This window comes from Ochotona princeps, chromosome 14 (assembly GCF_030435755.1).
Source record: "Ochotona princeps isolate mOchPri1 chromosome 14, mOchPri1.hap1, whole genome shotgun sequence".
NCBI lineage: Eukaryota > Metazoa > Chordata > Mammalia > Lagomorpha > Ochotonidae > Ochotona > Ochotona princeps.
This window is the reverse complement of record NC_080845.1, coordinates 55,333,056-55,357,837: the sequence shown is the minus strand read 5'-3', so window position 1 is coordinate 55,357,837 and position 24,782 is coordinate 55,333,056. Positions and strand designations below refer to the sequence as shown.

The 24,782-nt window shown below is 42.0% G+C and overlaps 1 protein-coding gene across 6 annotated transcripts in view; it reads right to left on the bottom strand.

Annotated features, from left to right (window-relative positions):
- TUT7 (terminal uridylyl transferase 7) overlaps window positions 1-24,782 on the bottom strand; it is a 62,261-nt gene that overhangs the window by 10,939 nt on the left and 26,540 nt on the right. For all 6 annotated transcript variants that reach the window (XM_058672340.1, XM_058672345.1, XM_058672344.1 and 3 more), the window contains exons 14-26: window positions 24,353-24,503; window positions 22,512-22,598; window positions 21,802-21,902; window positions 16,947-17,004; window positions 14,458-14,561; window positions 13,758-13,847; window positions 12,185-12,298; window positions 11,995-12,072; window positions 11,241-11,418; window positions 9,257-9,304; window positions 9,086-9,177; window positions 4,989-5,104; window positions 477-802 (exon numbers count right to left, since the gene is read on the bottom strand). In XM_058672340.1, coding sequence (XP_058528323.1) covers window positions 477-802; window positions 4,989-5,104; window positions 9,086-9,177; window positions 9,257-9,304; window positions 11,241-11,418; window positions 11,995-12,072; window positions 12,185-12,298; window positions 13,758-13,847; window positions 14,458-14,561; window positions 16,947-17,004; window positions 21,802-21,902; window positions 22,512-22,598; window positions 24,353-24,503 — 1,543 coding nt within the window. The remainder of the gene's footprint in view (window positions 1-476; window positions 803-4,988; window positions 5,105-9,085; window positions 9,178-9,256; window positions 9,305-11,240; window positions 11,419-11,994; window positions 12,073-12,184; window positions 12,299-13,757; window positions 13,848-14,457; window positions 14,562-16,946; window positions 17,005-21,801; window positions 21,903-22,511; window positions 22,599-24,352; window positions 24,504-24,782) is intronic.

Below are 24,782 nucleotides of genomic sequence, written 5' to 3'. Positions count from 1 at the left end.
TCCAGTTGAGCATATTTCTTCATATTCCCTCTCCTATGCATGTGCTGTGTGTATTTCAACAGAAGCATCAGTGGCCCAGGGGTGCAGAGAGCGGAACGTGCTGAGAAAACAGTCTACCACCTACTCTACTGGCGTGGCAACGGCACCCTCTGAGTGAAGTTATGGGAGGCGTGGCCTGTGTGCTAGGGACTGGGGCTAAAACTTTTGGGTATCTGGGATGGTAAGACTGTCATTTCATTAATAATCTTAGAAAACCCATCAAAATGATTTTTGATAAGATTATAAATAAACCCAGAAATAAGTTTTAAGATATATGCAGGATCAGAATTAAAGGGAAGTAAAACTCATTCCTAAAATCAAAATCTTTGTTTCTTGTATGAATATACCAGAGAAATATGACTACACCAGTTAACTGTAAAAAGGAGATTTCCTTGCAGTTGGTGGCGCCAGTAGCAAGGTGTGGCGTGTGTCCATACCTGGGGAGCCTTTAAACTGTGGGCATTCTTTTTTGATGTGCCCCTCTCTCCCACAATTGAAACACCGCTTCTCTCTGAGGTCTCTGTCATCTGGCCTCTTCCACTTCTCCACTGGCGGCCTGAGAAGCTTCTCCCTTGTCAGGTCCACAGGCATCCTCACGGGCTTGGCTTTTGGGGGTGTACAGGGCATGCTCTTATCTTCTTTTGCTGACACTTCCCTCTCTGTGTATTTGTTTTGAATTTCTTTGTCCTCTTTGCTTCTTTTTTCTTTGTTTTCAGGGTATCTTTGGTTCAGGGTATCTTCCTGATCTCGCCGTCGCCTCACTCTGGAAAAACACAAACACGATAGTAATGAAAACATCTCAACAGAAAAACACTAACATGAATATAACTCCAGGTTTCACAGATAACCAGGAAGAAAAATTCTCAAAGGGAAAAGTAAGAATTTAACAGATGGAAATCCATTATCCTTATAAGAATCTACTTTAGAATTTAAAGGTATAGTTTTTCTTTTTCCAAGTTGCTCTCATGCTAATAAAACAAAAAAACCAATGCAATAAAACACACCATACGTACCCAGATCCAAACTTTTTGAATTAGTGCAACTCCTTGGTTCAATGGCTACTTTGATACTGATGTTACTACAAGATGATTGACTGAAAACCCTTTCTGATAAATTAATATTCCTTCTTAGAAACTGGAAATGTAAGATGTGGAGCTTTACTGAACGTTCACATGAGAAAAGTTATTACAAGGAATTTTGACTTTTAAAATGTCAACATTCATTTCTTCCATGCCCTATGTCACCACCATTATTTGAATGATAAAAGTAAATACTAAGGCACAGCCATGGGGGCCGCCTCAGAGCTGGAGGAAAGTCCACGCTCCGCCCTGCTCCCGCGACTTGGAAGCGGGCATCTCCGTGAGTTTCATTGTTAGGGTGGGGGCAGATTGAAACTTCGGTGGAATGGCGGGTCGCCGGAGTGCCCTCGCTCCATGAAACTCGGCTGCGGAAACGCGCCAAACCCCGCGGGCGCGTTCGCAGTTTCCCCCCAGACCGGTGGGGGTGGGTAACAGAGCCCTCAGGTTCACAGCCATGGGGGCCACCTCAGAGCTGGACGAAAGTCCGCGCTCCGCCCTGCTCCCGCGACTTGGAAGCGGGCATCTCCGTGAGTTTCACTGGCCAAACCCACAGCAGGGAGACTGAGGGCCAGCTCTCTGTTCTGGCCAGTGCACCAAGTGGTGCCAGGCTCTGCCTGCTGGCCGCCTGGCCAGGAGCTCAGAGATTTTTTATGATATGGAAAGCTATTTGGGGACACTCATTAATAGACCCAGCTTTGGTATAGGGGAGACAGGATTCCTCGCAGTGTCCAGGAACAGAGGCTTGAATCTCTAGGACAACACACCCACCGCCCTCGTTGGATGGTGAATAGAACGCAGGTCAAGCCGAGTCGGGCCATTGTACCTGCTACTCTGCTTGAATCTAGGATGCGAAGCCACAATGTCTAAGGCTGGAGCTAGGACAAATGAGGGACTGCAGCAAGCTGAGTCAGAGCAAACGCTGGCAGGCATATGATCTAAGGCTAGTGACAGGCCCAGGGTGGGAGCCAGGGGGATACCCCGACTGGGTTGAGGCTCCCTCCAAGGGGAACGTGTGCGGGAATGGGGGCTGTGTCCTAATCCAGAATTAGTGGTAGTCTCCCAAGGCACTAGTGTGGGCTTGGAATGGATGCTCCGGACTGTGCCGGACCCCAACACCGTCTAGTGTCCTGGATAACCAAGGTAAACATGAGACTGGCTAGGCTAGGTCTCGACCCCCCACTGAGCCACCTGTGAACTGTACGTGGGTATAGATGTGCCACAGCTGGGCTGAAACAGCCTATAACAAGAACCTGAATGGGGTGAAAGCCAGCCAGGTTAAGCCACTGTTCCTGCTTGGACAGGAGGTGAACTGAGAAGAGCTGGCTCAAAACCCCCTGGTATGCGCATAACTTGGCGAGGGGAGAGGCTCAGAGGGAGGTGCCTGGGCAACTCCTCGGGCAAGATACAGACCCTCCAGGTCAGCGCAAGAAGCACAATAGGAAACAGCCCAGAATAGGCCAAGGAAAATTTCCCACGGGCATACATTTGGCATGGGACGGGGGCAGACCAGGCTGAATCAGTGCATGTAGTCCACTGGCATATCCAAACACCAGAACAGAGTGTGGGTTGGGCCAGGTTTGGTCGCGACAAAACCAGCGTACAATGTGGAATGTCAGGGTGAGGTTACCGGTATGAGGAGTGTAAGGACTTAGCCGTTACACCAGCTGGCAGAAGCTGGCGCTGGGGACTAGTTCTGTCGAGTCAAATTGCGGAACCACCCGAAAAGTGCATAAACCGGGACAGTGAACGAACCAGGAGGGAAATAATGGGTTCCCCCCTCCAGGGTCACTGCTCCCTCAGGAGGACATGATAACTTTGAAGGGGGTTGGGGTGGTTAGACAGGGCAGACCTCAACAACATCTGTGGGGGCTGGATGGCTGAGCTGGTTAGTCAGAATTAAGCTTTAAAACCCAGGGACAAATATAAGAGGTAAATGGGATGTGGGACAGACTGGACTAGCTTGCTATACACATAGGCAAACCAGGATAGGGGGCGGGCTTGGTGGGGGATATTGTGGGTTGCCCCGACTAGGCCGCAACCCCCACTGGCTGACGCAAGTGTCGAGTACGTGATAGGCAGAACCAACGTAGTCTGCAACACCCATTGGATCCAGAGCAATTCTAGTCCGAAAGCAAACCAGCCCAGGAATTGCACCTACAAGCTGATTGTGGAGATGACCAGCTGGACTCAGAACTCTAGCCAAGAGAGGACGGAGGACAGAACGGGTCAATCAACCATCTCAGATATATGTTGGCAGTGAAAACTGGGCGAATGAAGACTCTATGATGGACAGTGTCAACCAGTGAACTCTACAACGACCTCATCAAAATGGGAGTGGCGAGACTGGCAGTGATGCATAACTAGAAATATTAAAACCACCAGGGGTTGATCGCAGCTAAATAGTCTCCCCAAGAAGCTGTACAGTCTGGACAATATGCAGCTGGACTATGTGCTTAGCATCTGTTTACAAGAGAAGAATCTTGACTGAATTTGAACTGTAATGCTGCAACGGGGTGGGGGGGTCCACCGTGGGGGAGGGGCATGGGGAGGGGCGGGGGGAACCCCAGAGCCTATGAAAATGTCACATAATGCAAAAGAATTAATAATAATAATAAAAAAAGTAAATACTAAGAAAGAGCCCATTAGATTCCAGCTGGTACCTGAGTAGTTAAAATATTGTCCAGTCAGACACCCATCACTATTGCCCCAAATATTATGTCTCAAACAAGCAAGCAAAAGTATGTCCACAGTACTGGGGGAGTACAAACATCAGCATCAGAAAGCATGGTGACCAAACTGAGAAGCTTATTAGCAATTAAGGGTTAAGCTAACTATACCGAAGGATTCTATATCCCAGTAAATTCTCAGTGATATAAATCTCAACATGATCCATCTAAATCACAGGCAATAACTTATTTACAAAAGCAATGGAGAACCTGTGGGAATTCATTTGCCTGTTAATTGTCTGAAATGATTCTAAACTTTTCATTGCTGTAAAAGGGGAAGAATTTCAGTTTTTTCTTTTTCTATTTGCACCTATATAAGAGGTTAATTCAACATTATGGCCATGGCCAAAATTTTAAAAAGGGACTACAAACAGAAGATTATTTGCTTAATACGTTTGAGTCAACTCTAACCACTTACACTTAATAGTGATGTTTTAAATCACACATTTAAGAATCTTAAATGTATCTGGAAAAATTTGTGATTTCATACAAGGTTATTCCTTCTGTTACAAAAGAGCCTTATTTAAAAGCTCGGGGTCCTAGCAGTGTGGCACAGGCAATCCAGCTGCACCACGTACAATCCAGCTGCCTGCTCACAGCCTGAAAAAATAGCAGAACAACTTCTCAGGCCGCTGCTGGAGAAACCAAGAGGCAGGTGATGGGGACCTGAGGCAGAGGCATGGCTTCACGTGTGGGAGACAAGGGCACATAAGGAAGGAATGCCCACAGTTTAAAGACAGAAGACAGTCCAGGGTTTGAACCCCTGCCACTCATGTGGAAGACCTGGAAGAAGCATCTGGTTTTGTGAACCAGTGGATGGAAGGTTTCTGCCTCGCCCATTTTCAATCTCCAACTTTCAAATAAATAATTCAGTCTTGGGAAGAGGACTGCAAGAAACTCTGGGCTCTTGGCTTTGGACTGGCCCAGCTCCAGCCCTGCTGGGCACCTGGGGAGTAAACCAGGGCATGGAAGACCCTTTTCTCTGTCAATCTGCCTTTCAAGTAAAAATAAATAAAGCTCTTAAAAAAAGTATTATTGTCTCTCAAAAACAAAAATAAAAACAAAAGAAAAAAGCAAAGTAAAACAAAGAAGAACAGCCCCAGACACAGAAAATAAAAGTACTCTTTTTTTAATATTTACATACTTTCTCCTCATAGGACAGTCCTTCATGAAGTGTCCAATTTTCCCACAAATTCGGCAACATCTATCATTTGGGGCAAGTTCACCTTCAGTTAGTACATCCGGATCAAAAAAATATTCCTATAAGACCATAAAGACAAAAGCGCAAACTGTTAATGAAATCAAACACAAAGACTACCAAGATGTTAGAGAGATATCTTGGGTGTCGAGCACTGATGTGCTTTTAACAAACATTATTTATACTGTTTAATTCCAAACAAAATCTAAAACTAGCAGGAATTCAGATTCAGGTTAGTTTTATCCATATTCATTTTTATTTATTCCTCTTGGTCACACAGAGCACTGTTTGATCCTCACCCTTACGGTTTAAACACTGAACTAAACAGGAGCATTTCCCATACCTATCAGCCACCTTCCCCAGGAATCAGGAGGGGGTTTAAGACAGGTAAAAGGGCCTCACAAGGGCCCAGCGTGGTAGCCTGGTGGCTAAAGTCCTCGCCTTGCATGCAATGGGATCCCATATGAGTGCCAGTTCTAATCCTGACAAACCCATTTCCCATCCAGCTCTCTGCTTGTGGCCTGGGAAAGCAGTTGAGGATGGCCCAAAGCCTTGTGACCGTGCCCCGGTGTGGGAGACCTGGAAGAGGCTCCAGGTTCTTGGTTTTAGTTAGGCTCAACACTTGCTGTTGTGGCCATTTGGTGAGTGAGTGAGTCAGCGGATGCAAGAGCTTCCTCTCTCTCTCTCTCCTCTCTTCTTTGTGTATCTTTCCAATAAAAATAATTTTTTTAAAAGCCTCATAAAACAGAAAGACTTAACCCTAAGAAAGTGAACCTAATGTACATTTTACATGGAAGAAAAAGAAAAAAGTCAATTGTTGCTGCTGTTTTGCCGTGGCTCCTGAAGTCAAAAACCAAAGCGAACCAAGCCAAACAGAAACAGAAGACAATAACCCTGACTCCAGCCTCTTGGCTACTAAAATTAAGGTGGGAACCAGCAGCACAGACGTTACCTGGGATCTCGCAAATGCAGAAAACTGAATCCCACTTCAGGACTACCAAATGAATTAGTACTTGCATTCTAGAAAAATCTCTAGGTGACTGAATCACTTTCAAAAGTGTGAGAGTGGAAGAATCAGTCAGTAATATATAGCTAAAATCAGGTTTGTAAGAAGTAAGTAGATGACAGAAATTAATTAAAAAGTTTCTATTGGAGGGGCTGGCAGCATGGTGTAGCAAGTTAAATTGGTGCTGGTATTAACTACAGGCATAAGATTGAACCCCAGCTACTTGACTTCTAATCCAGCTTCCAGCTAATGTGCCTGGGTAAGTGCTTGGCTACACAAGGGAGATCAGGTAGAAGCTCCTGGCTCTTGGCTTTGAACTGGCCCAGCTCCAGACTTTGTGGCCATTTGGAGTGTGAACCAGTAGAAGGAAGACCTTTGTGTGTCTCCCTCTTTCTCTGTAACTTTGCCTTTGCCTTTCAAGTAAAAATAAATAAATCTTAAAAAAATGTAGAATAAGACCTCTGTCTCCTTTTTCTCTAACTCTGCCTTATAAGTCTTTTTTTTCCCCCTAAAGTCTTTACTAGGGGTGCGGGAGGAAGGGCATTACAGGTGTCAACGGTGCAAAATTTCACTCATGAAAAATAGATATTTGAGATCAACTGATCAGAGTAACTAGCCAGTAATAACATGTATTTTAAAATGAGATAGAAAATCTCAAATTAAACTGACAGATATGCCAGTAGAGCTACTGCAAGCATTTCTTGGGGCACACATGGATCAACACATCACCGTGTTCCATAAATGTACATAATCATATGTTAAAGGCAGTATCACTAAGTTTTTATCTAAAGATCATTAAGGCAAGAGAAAAACAACTTTATCTTTAAATTCATCAAGTCACTGGCCATTTTCCTTGTACTGAAATACAAATTTTTAAAAAGATTCATTTACGGGCCCGGCGGTGTGGCCTAGCGGCTAAAGTCCTCGCCTTGAAACCCCCGGGATCCCATATGGGCGCCGGTTCTAATCCCGGCAGCTCCACTTCCCATCCAGCTCCCTGCTTGCGGCCTGGGAAAGCAGTTGAGGACGGCCCAATGCATTGGGACACTGCACCCGCGTGGGAGACCCGGAAGAGGTTCCAGGTTCCCTGCTTTGGATCGGCGTGCACCGGCCTGTTGCGGCTCACTTGGGGAGTGAATCATCGGACGGAAGATCTTCCTCTCTGTCTCTCCTCCTCTGTGTATATCTGGCTGTAATAAAATGAATAAATCTTTAAAAAAAAAAAAGATTCATTTACTTATTGGAAAGGCAGATTTACAGAGAGAAAGATACTCCTTCTACTGGTTCACTCCAAGTGGGCCTACTGCAAAATGGCTGGAGCTGAGCTGACTGGAAGCCAGAAGCCATGAGTTTCTTCTGGGTCTCCCACGTGAGTGCAGGGTTCCAAGGCTGTGGGACATCCTGACCGCTTTCCAAGGCCACAAACAATATGGGATCCTGGCGCCCATACAGGATCCTGGTGAGTGCAAGAATTTAGCCATTGAGCCATCACACGGGGCCATGAAATACAATTCTTATTTTTTTTTAAAGATTTATTTATTTTCATTGGAAAGTTGGACATACAAAGAGGAGGATAGATAGAGAGGAAGATCTTCCGTTTGATGATTCACTCCCCAAGTGGCCGCAACAGCTGAAGCTGAGCCAATCCAAAGCCAGGAATCAGAAGCCTCTTCCGGGTCTCCCATGCAGGTACAGGGTCCCAAAGCTTTGCGCCATCCTTGACTGCCTTCCCAGGCCACAAGGAGGGAGCTAGATGGGAAGCGGGGCTGTCGGGATTAGAACCAGTGCCCATGTGGGATCCCGGGTGTGCAAGGTGAGGACCTTAACCACTACACTTCTGCGCTGGGCCCTGAAATACAATTCTTAAAGCAATAATTTATTTAGGGGCCAACGGCGTGGTGTGGTATGCTAATCCACGGACTGAGAAGCTGACATCCTCTTTGGGTGCAGGTTCAGGTTTCTGCTGCTTCATTTCCTAACCAGCTCCCTGCTTATGGCCTGGGAAAGCAGCAGAGAATGGCCTAAGTTCTCATGTCCCTGCAACCTTTTGGAGGCTCCTGGCTTTGGACTTCCCAGCTCTGGTAATAGTGGCCATTTGGGGAGTAAACCAGCACATAGAAGTAATCTCTGTTCCTCCTTCTCTCTCTGTAAAATTTGCTTTTCAAATAAAAATAAATAAAAAATAAAAATGAAGTGATATATAGTCAAAGCTGGGCCATGTCAAACCTAGGAGACCTTCCTGGTCTCTAATGGGGGTGGCAGGGGCCCACGTCCTTGAGCCTTCATCTGCATCTTTTCCAATGCATTAGCAGGAAACTGGACTGTCAGCTCAACAGGAGGGTCTGGAGCTGGTAATGTGATATAGGATGCTGGTGTTTCATGTGGTGGCTTAACTCCATGCAGCACAATGCTGGCCCTTATTTTCAAAGCTGTTCCAGTGCTGGTATGTATTAATAAGGAAAATCATTAGCAGCAATATTATTAATTTCTCTACATAAATTTGTTTTGAAAGGTTTGTTCATTTTTATTGGGAAGACAGATTTATAGAGAGAGTGACAGAAAGCACCTCCTTCTACCAGTTCATTCCCCAGACGCCTGCAATGGCCAGAGTTGAGTCGTTCTGGAGCCAGGAGCTTCTTCTAGTTCTCCCCCAGGTGTGTAGGGTTCCAAGGCTTTGGACCATCCTCTCCTGCTTTTCCAGGCAACAAACAGGGAGCTGAATGGGAAGTGGAGCACTGGGACCTGAGCTGGTGACCATATGGGATCCCGGCACTTGCAGGGAGAGGATTAGCCAACTGAGCCATTGTGCCAGGCACCCCTTTCCCTTTGTCCCCCAGCCCCATATCCTTCCTTACTATGCCTTTTTATTCTCCTGACAAATAACCTCTAACTAGGGATCTTGAAGAAAGGTCTTTAGGAACGACTCTGAATTACAATTATCTTCACCAGACCTGGATTTCGGAGTAATAACAACTTCACTGAAGTACGGTGTACACATTAGGTTACTAATATATTTTGGCATTTCCAAAAAACTCACCATTTTTGAAGGGTAGTCCTTAGGAACTCCTTTAACTGGACTGCCAAACACTCTTCTACCATTGATAAATGCTTTCATTATAAAATTTGTCACTAAGAGGAAAATAGTTAAGAGGCTGATTAGATGAAGTAAAAGGAAAAGAGACTGTATTAAAGCTGCAAAGTAACTTACTTTTTCTTGATAAACCAGCTCCAAGATTATGATTCAAATCAAATGGATCTAAGCAAAGAAAATTAAGAAAAGTATTATGAAATAGAAAATACCACTGTGATTTATGTCCAGTAAGTGCTGTCCATATAATAAGAACAAAGTATCAAATATTTGGCTTATCATTAATAAAACCATTAAATTGGCTGGCTTTTCAGTGGCCTTAAAATCTATAACAGAGCTAAATAACATACACTTTCAACTATAAGACTGGGATATTTCCAAAAGTGTTTATCATGAGAGTGATTTTTATTTAAATTTGTATAAAATACTTACTTAATATTGTAAGTATCTGCCTAAGTTTGAACAAAATACTGTTTGAAGACACACTAGTTGAATATTTTCTAATGATGCGAGCTTGGCTTGTATATAAATCACAAATATGTTTAAACATTTTAACAGAGTGTTCCTGATAAGCAGCAAGTCTCTTTAAAATCATTTTAGAGGCTGGCATCGTAGCAGATAAAGATGCCTCTTGCAATTCTAGAATCGCATATCTGATCCAGCTCCTCACTTAAGTGCCTGGAAAGCAGGGGACAGGGGTCCAAGGACTTGGGCCCCTGATACCCACACAAGAGATCCATCCAGCAGAAGGCTCCTGGCTTCAGCCAGGACCTGCCTGGATCGCCGTGGTCGTTTAGGGAGTGAATCAGCAGATGGAAGATCTCTTTGTCTCTCCCTTTCTTTGCACTTCTGCATTTCAAATATTTTTATAAGATCACTTCAGAGAGTAATTCATTTCGGTTTTCAAAAAAACATACAAACACACACATCTGGTTCCAACGGCATGCCAACTCAGTCTCAGCATACCATTCCCAGCAAAAGCTTCATATAAAGACTTCTATATAATCTGCTATAAAAGGTTTTTTATTTACTTATTTATTTTTTTAATCTGAAAGGCAGAGTTACAGAGTAAAGGAGAGACAGAGAAATAGAGACTCTCTCCCCCACTGGTCCACTCCTCAAATGGCCTTGACAGCTGGAGCCGAGATGATCCTAAGCCAGGATCCAGGAACCTCTTCCAGTAACTGGGTGCAGGGCCCAAGGACTTGAGCCACCCTCCCTAGAGGCTATAAACCGAGAGCTAGAAACAAACGTACCTATACTGGATGCTGGAGCCACATACAAATGCTTAGTCTGCTATGCCAAGGTGCCAGTCCCCCTTTCTTAATTCTAAGAAAGCTATAGATATGATCTAATATGAGATATTTGTTAGATGATTCACACAGTGGTGGGAATGGTGTCCAAAATGTATATTAAGCATAAATAAACTATAAGACAAATGGTATAAAAATTTCTTAATCAAATACTACTTTACAGGTAATTTACTCTACATACATGATTCTTAATTTATACATCATATGGAGACACTTAACTAGTTCCTTTACAAGCCTCAAAAAAATATCAACCAAGTTAAAGAAAAAAAAATAAGGCACTGTCATTGTAGTAATGTGGGTTAAACTATTGCCTGCAACGCTGGCATCTAATAAGTGCATGTTGAAGTTTCGGTGGCTCATTTTTTGTTCCAGTCCCTTGCTTATGTGGTCTAGGACAGCAACACAAGATGCCCAATTACTTGGTTCCCCGGCCACCCAGATGAAGTTCGTGGCTCCTATGTTTGGCCTGGTCCCACTCCCAACAAAAGTCCTAGTATACTGATGCTGCCTTAATTCCAATGCCCCAAGTTATTTTCCTGTGTAATTTCACAAACAGTAAGAGATGGTCTTGATGAACACAGACTCTCAGGCTTGTGAGAGGTCCCTCATGAGAGAATCGGTGTTCAGGCTGGAGACAGGTGAATTGGCCTGATATCGACAACAATGGAAACTGCCACAGCCGCATCCTGCACAATAGCTGGTGGCTCTCCGAGAACAACTTTGTACAAGAGGAAGACTGATGCCCTCCCAGAGTTCAACTCTATATTACAAATACTTGATTTTATTTGTACCTTCAATTACAATATATTTTGAGGTCCACTGTTTCTTAAAAGTCGTAAGCAGACTTTTCCTCCTGATGCTAATAACATGTTCTTTAAAATCAAATTCTTCTGTGTAGAAACGAAGAAGTCCCAGCCACAACTGCCCGACAGATTCTGTATTTTTTCCATACTCTGGCCAGTAGGCAGGCTAGAAACAGAAGGGAACAAGAAATATCCTGTTCTGTGAAAAGTGAATACCAACTATTCATTTGTTTTTTTAGGGAGCAAATTCACTCTTCTGATTAAATAAAACATATAAAAATATAAACACACAAATTCTTTCACATATAAAAGTAGCTTGCAAGAATATTAATCTCTATGATTTAAGAGACAGGGACAGCTCAGTCTGCAATACTAAATATTAGAATGTGCTAGTGGGGGAAGCTGGAAACAAACTCGATGATCCTTGGCAATCGCATAGTGTACCAGGTGACTGTACTTCAGTGGAAGTCCTCGCAAATTTGCAGTCCAAAAAGCAGAGAGCAAACAGTTCATTCATGTAGAATAAAGTTATCCAATCACTTAGAATCACTAAATACTACAAAAATACTAAATATAGTCCTTAGAAACTCACCTGGTTTAATAAAACTATTTTCACTTCAAAGCAAACACTTGTAAATGCTAGCTTGCTGCTAGTATATATTTATACCACATGCACATCTATACTATAGCATAGTATAGCTTACTTTTAGTCAACAATGCAGGAAATTCTTAAAGTACATACCAGATCATATATTTGATCAAAAAAATAAATATTCCAGCCATCCACAAGTATTTCTGGTTTCTTTTCACCTCTGTAGATCTGAAATGAATTTTTGAGGCTATCAGTATGGATTACAAACTCAATATATTAATACAGAAACTTACAGGAATACAGTTTAAATTCAATTTTGAGGGATTTCTTTCAGTTATACCTCTTGAAGGACAGGAATGACTGGCGGATTCCGCTGCTGGAGAAAGTACAGCACCATGAGTGTGTAGGCGTATGATGATAAGCTGCCTCTAGATGCATCACCAATGTCACACATCTAGAGGGGAAGAAAACAGAATAGGAAACATAATCACTGTTTCCTGCTGGATTTGCAGCTATTCTATTATTGCTAAAACTAAGGTGCTTATTTTTTGGGAGTACTAATAAAGTCCAATTTTCTTTTCTTTTTTTTTTTTAAAGATTTTATTATTATTGGAAAGCCGGATATACAGAGAGGAGGAGAGACAGAGAGGAAGATCTTCGATTCGATGTTTCACTCCCCAAGTGAGCCGCAACGGGCCGATACGCGCCGATCCGATGCCGGGAACCAGGAACCTCTTCCGGGTCTCCCACGCGGGTGCAGGGTCCCAAAGCTTTGGGCCGTCCTCAACTGCTTTCCCAGGCCACAAGCAGGGAGCTGGGTGGGAAGTGGAGCTGCCGGGATTAGAACCGGCGCCCCTATGGGATCCCGGGGCTTTCAAGGCGAGGACTTTAGCCGCTAGGCCACGCCGCCGGGCCCTAAAAGTACAATTTTCAAAGGCTAAGATAACCCAGTGAAACAAACTCAGAAAACTAGTAGACTATTAGGTGCAAACAAGGTCATGTTTGTCGCTATCCTGCAGTAATGGACTTGGTGCACGGAGCCAATAATAACACGCATGGACTCTGACTGATAGTCAAAAGCCAAAGTTTATTAGTGGCATCAGACTTTATACACCAAGGGTCATATGGGATAAGGGAGGAGGTACTGAGCTCATCATTAAAACCCATCAACTGTTTCTATACTTTTGTTTGGAACTCTTTTTAAATTTTTTTTGTATATCCCATCAAAGTGTTCTCATTCACATGCTGTCCACTCAGCTGTTCTCATACAAATGATATCCATTTAGCTATAGGAATGGCTCCCACTCAGTTGTTTTCATACAAATATTATCCTATCAATTGTAATCCTGTGCCTGCTGACCTTCTAGGGTCACAATGTCCTTCTACAACCATGTAAAATTCAAAACAATAAAAACAGAAGCTGCTGCCTAAGCCTATCCAAACAATTACAGCATACATTGGAGATGCTACTGTTCTTTAAAAATATTAGACATACTGGGCCTGGCGCAGTGGCCTAGGGGCTAAAGTCCTCGCCTTGAACGCGCCAGGATCCCATATGGGCGCCAGTTCTAATCTGGCAGTTCCACTTCCCATCCAGCTCCCTGCTTGTGGCCTAGGAAAGCAGTCGAGGACGGCCCAAAGCTTTGGGACCCTGCACCCGCATGGGAGACCTGGAAGATGTTCCAGGTTCCCGGCTTCGGATCGACACAGCACCGGCCGTTGCGGTCACTTGGGGAGTGAGTCACTGGACGGAGGATGGAGGATCTTCCTCTCTGTCTCTCCTCTCTGTATATCTGACTTTGTAATAAAAATGAATAAATCTTAAAAAAAAATATTAGACATATGTTTACAATAAGATTTTAAGACATGATCAAATTTCATGGTAAATCCCAACACTAATCGTACTCACTCACCTTTGTAAACACTTTCATGGTATAGCACAGATATTTCACTCTGGGATCAATGTCTGAATAAGCAGATAAAAGCCTTGTGTTATGAAGGGCCTGTTAAAAGGGAAATTACACTATAAGGCTATTAATTACATGAAAAGGTCTGAAGCTGGAATATTCTGATTCACTTTAGGCAGAAGACATTTTTCACCAAAGATAAGTGTCATTTACTAGATAATATTGAAGACTTTTACTTAACAACTGACTTCATGACTTCTATTATATATACATATCCTTACTCTAAGCATCTGGAAAATACAGGCTATTAAACAGGGCCAGAGAGGGCTCATAAAACCTTAAAGCAAGCAGGATGTAAGACCAAAAGGAGTTGAGAACCCCTGACTACATATACTGAGCCCACTTCAACGTATAAAAGTGTCTGCAAAGATAACCTTTACTCCACATTACAGATTCAGGCAAAACAATGAGCCTCCCCTTGGTCTCATTTTCAATGAGTACTAATACTAATTGCATTCCCCCTCTGTATCCCCAGACCCAGAGCAGCAGTCAGCGCATATCTAGCACTGGGAAGACACTCTACAAACAAGAATTAAGATGTCTGATTCTAGAATCACAAATAAATTAAAAGCTTTAGAAATAGAATGAAAAATTGAGAAACAGAGAGGAGTTCATTCCGCCTTGATCTCCCTAAAGATCATCTTACCAATGTGTTGTACAAACTGATATCCACTTCCAAGCCACTTCTCAAATGGAAGAATTTCACAATTGGCACCTTCGCCGTTGTAATAGGCAAGATGTTTCTTAGACCTAGGTTAGGAAACAAGACAGTATCATTCCCTACAGCAGCTAGGGACAGATGTGGCTCAGAGGTTAATGTTCCAATAAAACATGAAAAAGCCTAACTTGGGTTTGTTCCACTGTATTCATTGAAACAAGTCAGTGAATTCTCTGCTATTAACAAATAACCAGGAAGACTTTTTAGCCAAAGTTTATACTTGGTTAAATACACTGATACTGTAACTGAAAGGATAAGAAGCAGCGGATGCACTCACTGGATAACATGCGTGCATTCAAGGCTGTCACCCTGATAAACACAAGACAGAAAAACCATGGGTCTGCACTATGTGTTCTTCCTATTCTCTCCACATGACTGTTAGGTCATTGGCAAAAAAAAAAGCCTTTCAAACAATCACCTGAATCCTCAAAAGCTAATCACCATGGAGTTACAAGTACCTGGCCCATTATCTACAGTTTTCCTAGTGCATTATCAGGAAGCTGGATCAGAAGTGCAATAGTCATGTCACAATCAGCAAGCTAACTCAGTATACCTGAATGCCAGCCTGTTCCCTATCCACACCTAATGACTGCTGACTGCATGAGAAAGGTCACATGACTGGTCTTTATCATGTGATGCTTGCAAGATGAAATTACCGAATGATACATTTTAAGTGATATCCAACTATATTACTCTTGATTTATATTCTATTCTCATGTTATAGAAAAGCAACTTAATGTGTATGACTCAAATAAAATAAATAAATCTTAAAAAAGACATTAAGTTGTAAACTTAGCCGCATAATGAAATTCTTGTTCCATGTAATGTACATTCCATTATCATTACCCATGCCTCCAAGTCATTTCTATTCATTTTTAGTAGACACTGAGGTATTTATGGGATAGCAATATGATGTCTACTGGTTAACCTCAAATAGTACAAACTAAGCTGAGAACAAGAAAGAAGTAATACTAAATCAAATGTAAAATAACCATTGGTGGGTCTGAAGCAAGGCACATAGAGGTCTTGAGGCAATTTTTGCCACTTCATGTTAGAAGCCATTTATTTTAATCCATTTCTGAGGTTGGCACTGTCATTGTACCTGAGACGTTGGCACCCCATTTGGTTGCTGGTTTGAGTTCTAGCTGCTCCACTTCCCATTAGCTCTATGCTAATGCACCTGGGAAAGCAGTGGAAAATGGTCCAAGTATTTGGGCTCCTGTACCCACATCGGAGACCTAGCAGCATCTTTAAGCTCCTAGTTTTAGTCTGGCCCAGGGCTGGCCACTGGCACCATTTTGGTAGTGAAATCAGTGGGTGGAAGATTGTTCCTGCAACTCTACCATTCAAATACACTTCAAAAACAAAAACAAAAAACCAAAGAGCTAAAAAAAAACTCTTTCTGCACTAAAAGCAATTTAGCAACTGTAGTGATTTAATGTTTCAGTTTCTTTGCACAACCTTAAAAAAAATTAACACCAATCTTCTGTGATATTTGGAGATAAGAAAAACCGCCTACTTCAATGAAAAAAGGAAATTACAACACACATTGAAAAGACCATACTAAATAAATAAACAAAAAAGCCTTGATGATGCAGGCTTACTGTCATTGAGAATGAAATGAAATTGTGAAAATTCAGTTTTTTCCCTGCAATGTAAATGTGGTATCCCCTTTAACTCCTAGCAATGGGAGATACAGAGAAAAGGGACACTCAAAGTGTACGCTCATGTCTATGTCTATGCTGTGAACTTATAAAATCTATTCTTGACTACAAGAATGCTTTCCAAAGACCGAGCATGCACACTGAGTTCTGAGAGAACAGAGACCAGCTCCTGCTCACCTTCAATCTCAGCTTTTACCACAGAAGTTTGCTGATAATTTCACTGTTAACAGCATCCACAGCAAAACAACATGTTCATAGCATTTTGGCTCTGTGTAGGATTTAGACTACGAGTTTTACAGCTATAAGCACTGGAGAAATGTTGCAGTGGAGCTTTCTCCAAATATGATGAGATGAATGAGATCTAAGCAGTGACCTGTTTGGGGTCACATCCCACTTAGTAAGCACAACACTGTAATTACAACCCTAAATCTGGATCTAGGAGCTATTACACTTCACATCACTGTCAGCAACTACCACATCTTGATTTATATTATTTCAATTAAGCAAAATCATCTCCAAATTCTTGTATCTGGTACATGCTTTGTCTTGAAATAAAACTAAGTGAGGCAACAAATGCACACACACTGTCACCAACTCTTCAGTGTTTCATGCTTGGCTATATTCAGACAGACACCAATTTTATAAATATTCTTAAATGAGCCATTACACTGCTTCACTGATGTTAGTAAATTCTGCATTTGAAAAACACTACATAAGGCAAAGATGTGTAGACAAAGTTTGTAGCAGTGGTACCTGAGTGTTTTCTGAGGACTTTTGCCAGTTCTTCAATAGTTCTCACACAGTCCAACCCCTACAGCAAAGACAACACAGGGGAATCAGAACTGGAAGACAGGCTCCTACACTGGGTTCCATTTCACCTTCAGAAATAATAAAATTAATTTCAACTTATTCTGATCAGATTTTTCCCTTTCAGTCAAGTATGAGATAGCATTCAGAAGAACTACCCTAAAGATGCAACAAGCAATAAATACTGTACATCCCAAATTTATTTTGAAAATCAAACATAGGCTAAGATCAGGAAACCTTTGGACCCAGAGCTTCCAGAAAAGTCACTTAAGTATGGATTGGATTTTCTATTTTTCCTCCTGCTATATAATTAGAATGCTCAGAAGTGTCTGAAGTGATAAAACATGCAAAGTGGGGGCTTCCATGTCCAAACTTCAATTGGGTACAGCTTCATCATGGTTTGATTAATGGTTGACAAATCGCCAAGCAGAGTAAATAAGGTAATTATTTTCCCATAGGACTAGTCAAAATTATAACATCCAAAATTTAAGTCACAGAATTTACAATGTACTTAAGGGGGCCTGCCCTGTGGCTCAGCAGGGAAAACCATGCTACCTATGAAGCTGTCATACTGTACGGATGCTGGTTCAAGTCCTGGTTGCTCTGCTTCTAATCCAGCTTCCTGATAAATGCGAAAAGATGGCCCAAATATTTGAACTTCTACACCCTGTGAGAGAAAAGGACAAAGCTGCTGGCTCCTGACTTTGTCCAGGCCTATCCCAGCCACTCAAGCCACCTGGGGAGTGATTAACAGATGGATGATCTCTCTGTCTCTCCCTAACTCTGACTTCCAAACAAATAAATAAATCTTTAAAACAAAGAGTACTTAAAAAGAAATTCTAGCCAATCTTATCTACATATACCCTTTGGGTATACTATGTACATCTTACTATGTATATTTGAAATTTAATTTTTGGATAAGTTCTCAAAACTAGCTTCTAAGTCATATAAAGATGTATAAGAGAGTCCTTTCATACAGCACACTCAATCTGGCTCATAGAGCACTTCTGGATCTTTTCTCAAATCAGATGCACGCTCAAAGTGAAAACAATTGAAACCAAGAAACAAAAACGGTGTTAAACACCTGCAGTATTTGTCACTGGGATATGCAACATCTGGACTGCTGTTAAAAAAATTAGGGCTCGGAGAATCAAGATGGCGGAATAGGGTAAGGACACGTTTAAACGGACGGAAAAACATTTAATCAGTATGAAGCAGAGAGGACACATTTCAGGAAATAGGAAAGGACAGAACAACAGCAGAGGGGTACCTGGAGACTGACAGGCACAGGAAAGCAGTGGGCACAGCAGTGTAGTGCTGCAGTGACTGATACTCCAGCACAGCGAGCTGAACTCCACCAGCAGCCAGAACTCCACCAGCAACCAGGTGGGAAGGGACTTTCACTGGGAGCTTGGGAGGTGAACCCAGACAAAGAACTGTCCGTTCTGCTGGTCCGTTTGATTTGACCAGGAGCAGAGACAGAGCAGCAGATCTCAGACTGTGCGAGAACAGAGTGGATTTCATAGCCCAGTCAGCCCCCTAGAGCTGAATTAGGTGCCATTTTGTGTAAGGAGGAAAGGGCAAGGGAAAGGACGGAGCATGCGCTGAGCAGAGAGTGAGCTCATTACTGACTCGGTGAACTGCAGTAATGTGGCATTCTACAGGTTCCACCCAACACAGGTCTGGATAGCCCTCGGATCTGATGGCAAGCAAATCAAGAACTGTAGTGGTGGTACGTCAGGCGCCATTTTGCGTACTGTGGCAATAGCTTTGGGACTGCTGGCGACAACAGTGAACTGCGCATATGCTGAGCTCACAAGAACTTGTTGAGATCCGTGGATTGCACTGGTCCCACAGAAAAATAATACCGACTGTGGCATTATACAGGTCAAAACAGGTCCGTGTGGCACCCAGACCTAATGTCCAACAGGATCTGAAAAGATCAGCGCCACCAACAACCTAATTATATAGGACACTGGTGTTTCTCTAATCCTGGGACCTGCTACAACCAGAAGTGGGAGAAAGGTTGCAGAGACAATGGTGTAGCCTCAGCACAGTAGCACAGGAGGTGGAGAGTGGTGGGCCAGGAGCTGGGGCTATGGAGACCACAGTGGAAATCTGACATAAGAACCCAGACCTGGAACTTGCTGGAGATTGTGGCACAAGTGGCTGCAAGCAAAGAGTTGTGTACCAACTGCAACAAGTAAAATTGCATTTGAGAACTGTGAGTGACACAGCTTAGAAACCTACCCCAAGAAGAAGACTCTGCTAACTAGAAGTATAATGATCAACAGCAAAAGAAGAGACAAAGGCACAATGAATATTACTGAAAACTCCCCTGCAAAGGAGCAAAACCCTATGCCAACCACAGAGTTCACTGAGGAAGACATCGAGAAAATGGGGCACACAGAATCCATAAGACTCATTTTAAACCTTCTGATCAAAAATGAGAAGCACATAAAAGAGTTCAAAGAATTTAAGGAAGCAATAAAGCAAATCAAGGTTGGTATATCAGAAATTAAGAACACAGTAGAGCAAATTAAAAGTACAGTGGAGAGTCTCCAAAATAGAATGAAGCAAGCAGAAGAAAGAATCTCAGAATTGGAAGATATTTCCTATCACCAGGGGAAACAAACAAAAAGCTGGAAGCAGAGCTGGATCACGCCAAAAAAGGTATTCAAGAATTGAAAGACACTATTAAGAGGCCAAATATAAGAGTTATGGGAGTCCCAGAAGGTGCAGAAAGAAGCTGAGTTTACAAATATATTTAATGAAATAATAAAGGAAAATTTCCCTAATCTGGAGAAAGAATTGGGAAACAACATCCAGGAGGGGCATAAAACTCCCAACAGGCTTGACCAAAAGCGATCTTCACCAAGACACATGATCATCAACCTCTCTTCAATCGAACATAAAGAAAAGATCCTTAAATATGCACGTGAAAAAAATCAATCGACATATAAAGGAATGCCAATTAAGCTCACAGGAGATCTCTCACAGGAAATTCTAGAGGCCAAAAGAGAATGGAGTGACATATTCCAGATTCTAAAAGAAAAAATTGTCAGCCTAGGATAACATATCCAGCAAAGTTTCTTTTGTCTTTGAAAATGAAATAAAATTCTTCCACAGTAAAGAAAAGCTAAAAGAATTTGACTCTTTCAAACCTGCCCTACAAATGATACTTCAAGATGTTCTCTTGACAGAGAAGAGGAATAGCACCTACTAAAACCAAAGGCAAATGTGAAGAACATCCCAGTAAAATGACAACAGAAGACTAAACCAATGAACAACCCATTCCTAAAATGACAGGACCAAAGTACCACCCATGTATATTAAACTCTGAATGTATATGGCTTAAGCTCAATCAAATGTCATAGATTAGTAGACTGGATTAAAAAACAAAACCCATCTGTTTATTTTCTGTTGGTTTCATCTCTTCAAAATACTTTCTTCTGATTAAATTATTCAATGACTCCTAGATCATGCACTGGCATCATTTTCTTCAAGAAGGTTCTTGATTTTCATTTCTTCAGCTACACATTAGTCATTTAATAGCATGTTATTTAACTTCTTGGTGTTGTTAATTTCTTTTTTCTCCTGGATGTTGATTTTGTTTTGCGGCTCTTCATTTAAGGTGATGTATAGTAGCTGTGTAATGGAGACTGTCATATCTAGTAACATGTCATTTAACTTCATGGCATTGTAAATTTCTACTTTTCATTCTATTGCTGATTTTGAATAATGACTTTTCATTTAAGGAGATGTATAGTAGCTGTGAAATGGAGACTAACATCCAGATGTGAGGATGTAGTGTGGTATGCATTTCTGCTTCCAGATGAAGATGGACTTACAATGAAACTGTTTACTATATCTTGACAATAGGATTCTGGACTATCTGCCATTGTCCATGCCATCAATACTGGACATATGACTGAGTATGAAGAACTATATGTTAGTAATGATATAGAGGAACTGGGGGGGGAGGGAATAGGGGAGGGGATAAGGGAATATGGAGCTGAATCATAAAATGATAGCAATAATAATAAAATGTAAAAAAAAATAAGGACTCTGCACTTCTCAGGCTTTAGATATTTACACAGGACTTTATAAATGTCAATGTTTTCACAAGCTAATTCCATTTTATGGGCCTTTAAATCTGTTACAACCACTCAACTATCAAGTTATAGAGTGAAAGTAAAGGCAATACACAAATGAATAAGTGTAATTCTGCTGCAAAAGGAATATTTATAAAAACACGCAGCAAGCCAAATTTAGCTCAGGGGGTTTAGTTTGCTAGTTACTGACATACACGATCTAAGCTGATATAAACAACAATCCTCAAGGTAGAGGGACAGGTATTACATTTAGCAGTTTATTTGCCAAAAAGCACATGTATAAATATATTAATCAAATCACATTTGTCTGAAATCCAAATTCTCTTGACTATAAAGTTAGCACTTATCATGTACCAGATGGCCTCCTAGCAGAAAACGTCACAGATAACCTTCTGTGGATGTGTGCATCCACATCAACTTAGTGACTAGGCCATTGAGACACTGGAGAAGCCCACCGGGCTGTGAAAAATCCCCACTTTCATTTGCAATACAAATGGAATAACAGGGTCAAAGTATATGCCTTTCCAATCTTCACATTCACCTCTATACTTTTCACTGCATTTGGAGAGCTGTACCAAGTGGTACACTCCATACAGTATGATAAAGTAAAATGCTAAGCTGCATTATTAGTCAAGCGTGGTCAAATCATAGTGTGACAGAAAAGTCAAATTTTATGGTCACTGTACCTCAGCAGTTTCATGTCCATTGATTGTCATACAGATGTCAAGGTCACTCTGTTTGAACCCAAATCCATTTTTGGAGGAGCCGAACAAGCTCAGTTTAGTTCCTGGTGAGGATATATGAAAAGTAGTAACTAATTACCTGGGTACATTCAATTTTTTAAAAATATCAAAATGGCCCTCTCATGAATGAAAAACACCCAGTTGATGACAACCCTAATTTCATCATAATGTGAAGGAAATAATTAACCAATCATTTGTTATAAAATTTTTCTCCCTCAAAGTCTGCTTTGAATAAATATGACCTGTATATGGGATGGATTACCAAGTGTCATTTTATTCTTAATTGTAGTAGGGACATTTCAAGGAAAGGGTAGATTGTCTCAACACATCTAGTTATGAATAGTGCGGAATTACTACTTTCAGTGTAAATAAATGCACTTTCTGGAGGTGAATTTTGACTGTGATCACAACACTATATGAAATCTACATGTGGTATCTATTAGGACAAATCTCCATTCTTATGTTTTTTCTATTGGTAAACAAGGATCTGCTGGACTAAAAGCAGTCTTAGGGATACCACAAAATAACTAAGACACTGGCTCCTGCCACCATCATGCCAGATAAAACTATTCTTAAAACAAAGGTGTTTAACACATGGCCTCATTCAGGAGACAAGTCATGCTATCTTTCTTTAAGACAAAGGAAGTACTTACCTGGGAAGTCTTGTCTTATGAAACTTTCTAGGTTTTGTCGAATATGCTCACGAGTTTGATCTTCTGAAATAGTTGGAGAAAAATCCTCTGTTCAAAACAGACATGTTGAAAAAAAAAAGATTGTCAACACTGAAAACACTGAGAAATCTGTTTAGAAAATAAGTTAACAGCTCAGAAAACCCTCCATCTATCTTCTCAGAAAACATCAGCAATGTTAGACTTAAAATGTTTTCAAAAGGAGTTCATCACAGCACCTGATCTTGAAAGAAACTAATTTGTCATTTTTAAAAAAGATTTATTTATTTTTATTTCAAAGTCAGATATACTGTGAGGAGGAGAGACAGAGAGAAAGATCTTCTGTCTGATGATTCACTCCCCAAGTGACTGCAACGGCTGGTGCGGTGCTGATCTCGAGCCAGGAGCCAGGAGCCAGGAACCTCTTCCAGGTCTCCCACACGGGTGGCAGGGTCCCAAAGCCCTGGGCCATCCTCAACTGCCATCCCAGGCCACAAGCAGGGAGCTGGATGGGAAGTGGAGCTACCGGGATTAGAACTGGCGCCCATATGGGATGCCAGTGTGTTCAAGGCGAGGACTTTAGCCGCTGGGCCACAGCGCTGGGCCCAGACACTAATCTGAACAGGGAAGATGCACCAGGATTTCAGAGAGCCGGGCTCTAGAAAGCGCCCTGCGGGAAAGCCTCCCAGAACATGAATCTCAAAGATATGAACATTTACATGTATCTCTGCTCTAGGGAGAACTTGTTTTGCCTTTGTCTTAGTTATTAATCCCCAAAAATGTTTCAGCGAAGTCATTGTTTAAAAAGTATCTTCTGGCACATAAGATGCACGGACAATGAAACATTAGGTTCCTCCATTCCAAGCAGTCAAATGAACGTCAGAATTGGGGTTACATGTTTTTTTTTTAAAGATTTTTTTTTTATTATTATTATTGGAAAGCCAGATATACAGAGAGGAGGAGAAACAGAGAGGAAGATCTTCCATCCAATGTTTCACTCCCCAAGTGAGCCGCAATGGGCTGGTACGCGCCAATCCGATGCTGGGACCAGGAACCTCTCCCAGGTCTCCTACGCAGGCGCAGGGTCCCAAAGCTTTGGGTCGTCCTCGACTGCTTTCCCAGGCCACAAGCAGGGAGCTGGATGGGAAGTGGAGCTGCCGGGATTAGAACCGGCGCCCATATGGGATCCCGGGGCTTTCAAGGCGAGGACTTTAGCCACTAGGCCACGCCGCCGGGCCTGGGGTTACATGTTTTTTATTGCAGAACTTTCAGAACCCTTTAAATCAATGCTTCCCAAAATTGGTATTCTTTTAAGGGCTCTTATGTAGTCTGCCAATAAGCACAAATTAAAATATCATATGCTCAAATTTTGGAAACCTTGTGTTAATTGAGTAAATTACTTTATCGTAACATTTCCCAGATGACTTTCTTATTAACATGCCCTGGACACCCCTAAAGGAGATCTACGCCTCTAAGGAAAAGAGAGGTGAGTAGAGTTACTCCTTACTTAGTCCAGAATACTCCTGCTCATTGAATACTATCAACTGCATTTAGATAAACATCTCAACGGACAACAAGTTCCTGTTCAAAACTTATTCTTAAAAGAGCCTCCTTCCTCTCCTTTTCCTTTATTTCTTGAACAATTATTTATTGTGTATACAAAAAGAAACTACGACATGGAAAACTGCAGACAGAACGAAGAATGAGGTTTAAGAAAAGGCTTAAAACCTCAGCAGGGACTAGAAGGTTAGCAGGACAGTAACTCCAAACACCGCTAAATAAATGTTAACTTAGAATGATAAATAAAAGAAATGTGAGTAACTTACTATAACACTGGATGCAAACTTGATCCAAGATATTTAAAAACTTGGGTGTCAACGGTGGCAAAGGTTCCAGCTGGATTCTTTTGAAGTCCTCAGGACAGTCCTTCTTGAGATGACCCTCCCGTTTACACAAGCTGCATACTACCATGGGAGACTAAGAACAGCAAAACAAAACATGACTGAAGTACGATGTTAGGGGTGGGTGCTTGGCCTAACAGTTGCAGACAGCATTACAAGCCAATATTGGGGCATAAGAAGTTAAGAAACTAGCTGTAGTCCTGGCATCCCATATGGGGACCAGTTAGAGTTTTAACTTCTCCAATCTGAACCTGGAAAGGCAGTAGAGGTGGGTTCAAGTAGCTGGGTCCCTGTCACCCATTTGGCGAGACCTGGATGAGGCTCTGGGATCCTGGCTTCAATCTGGCTCTTGCCT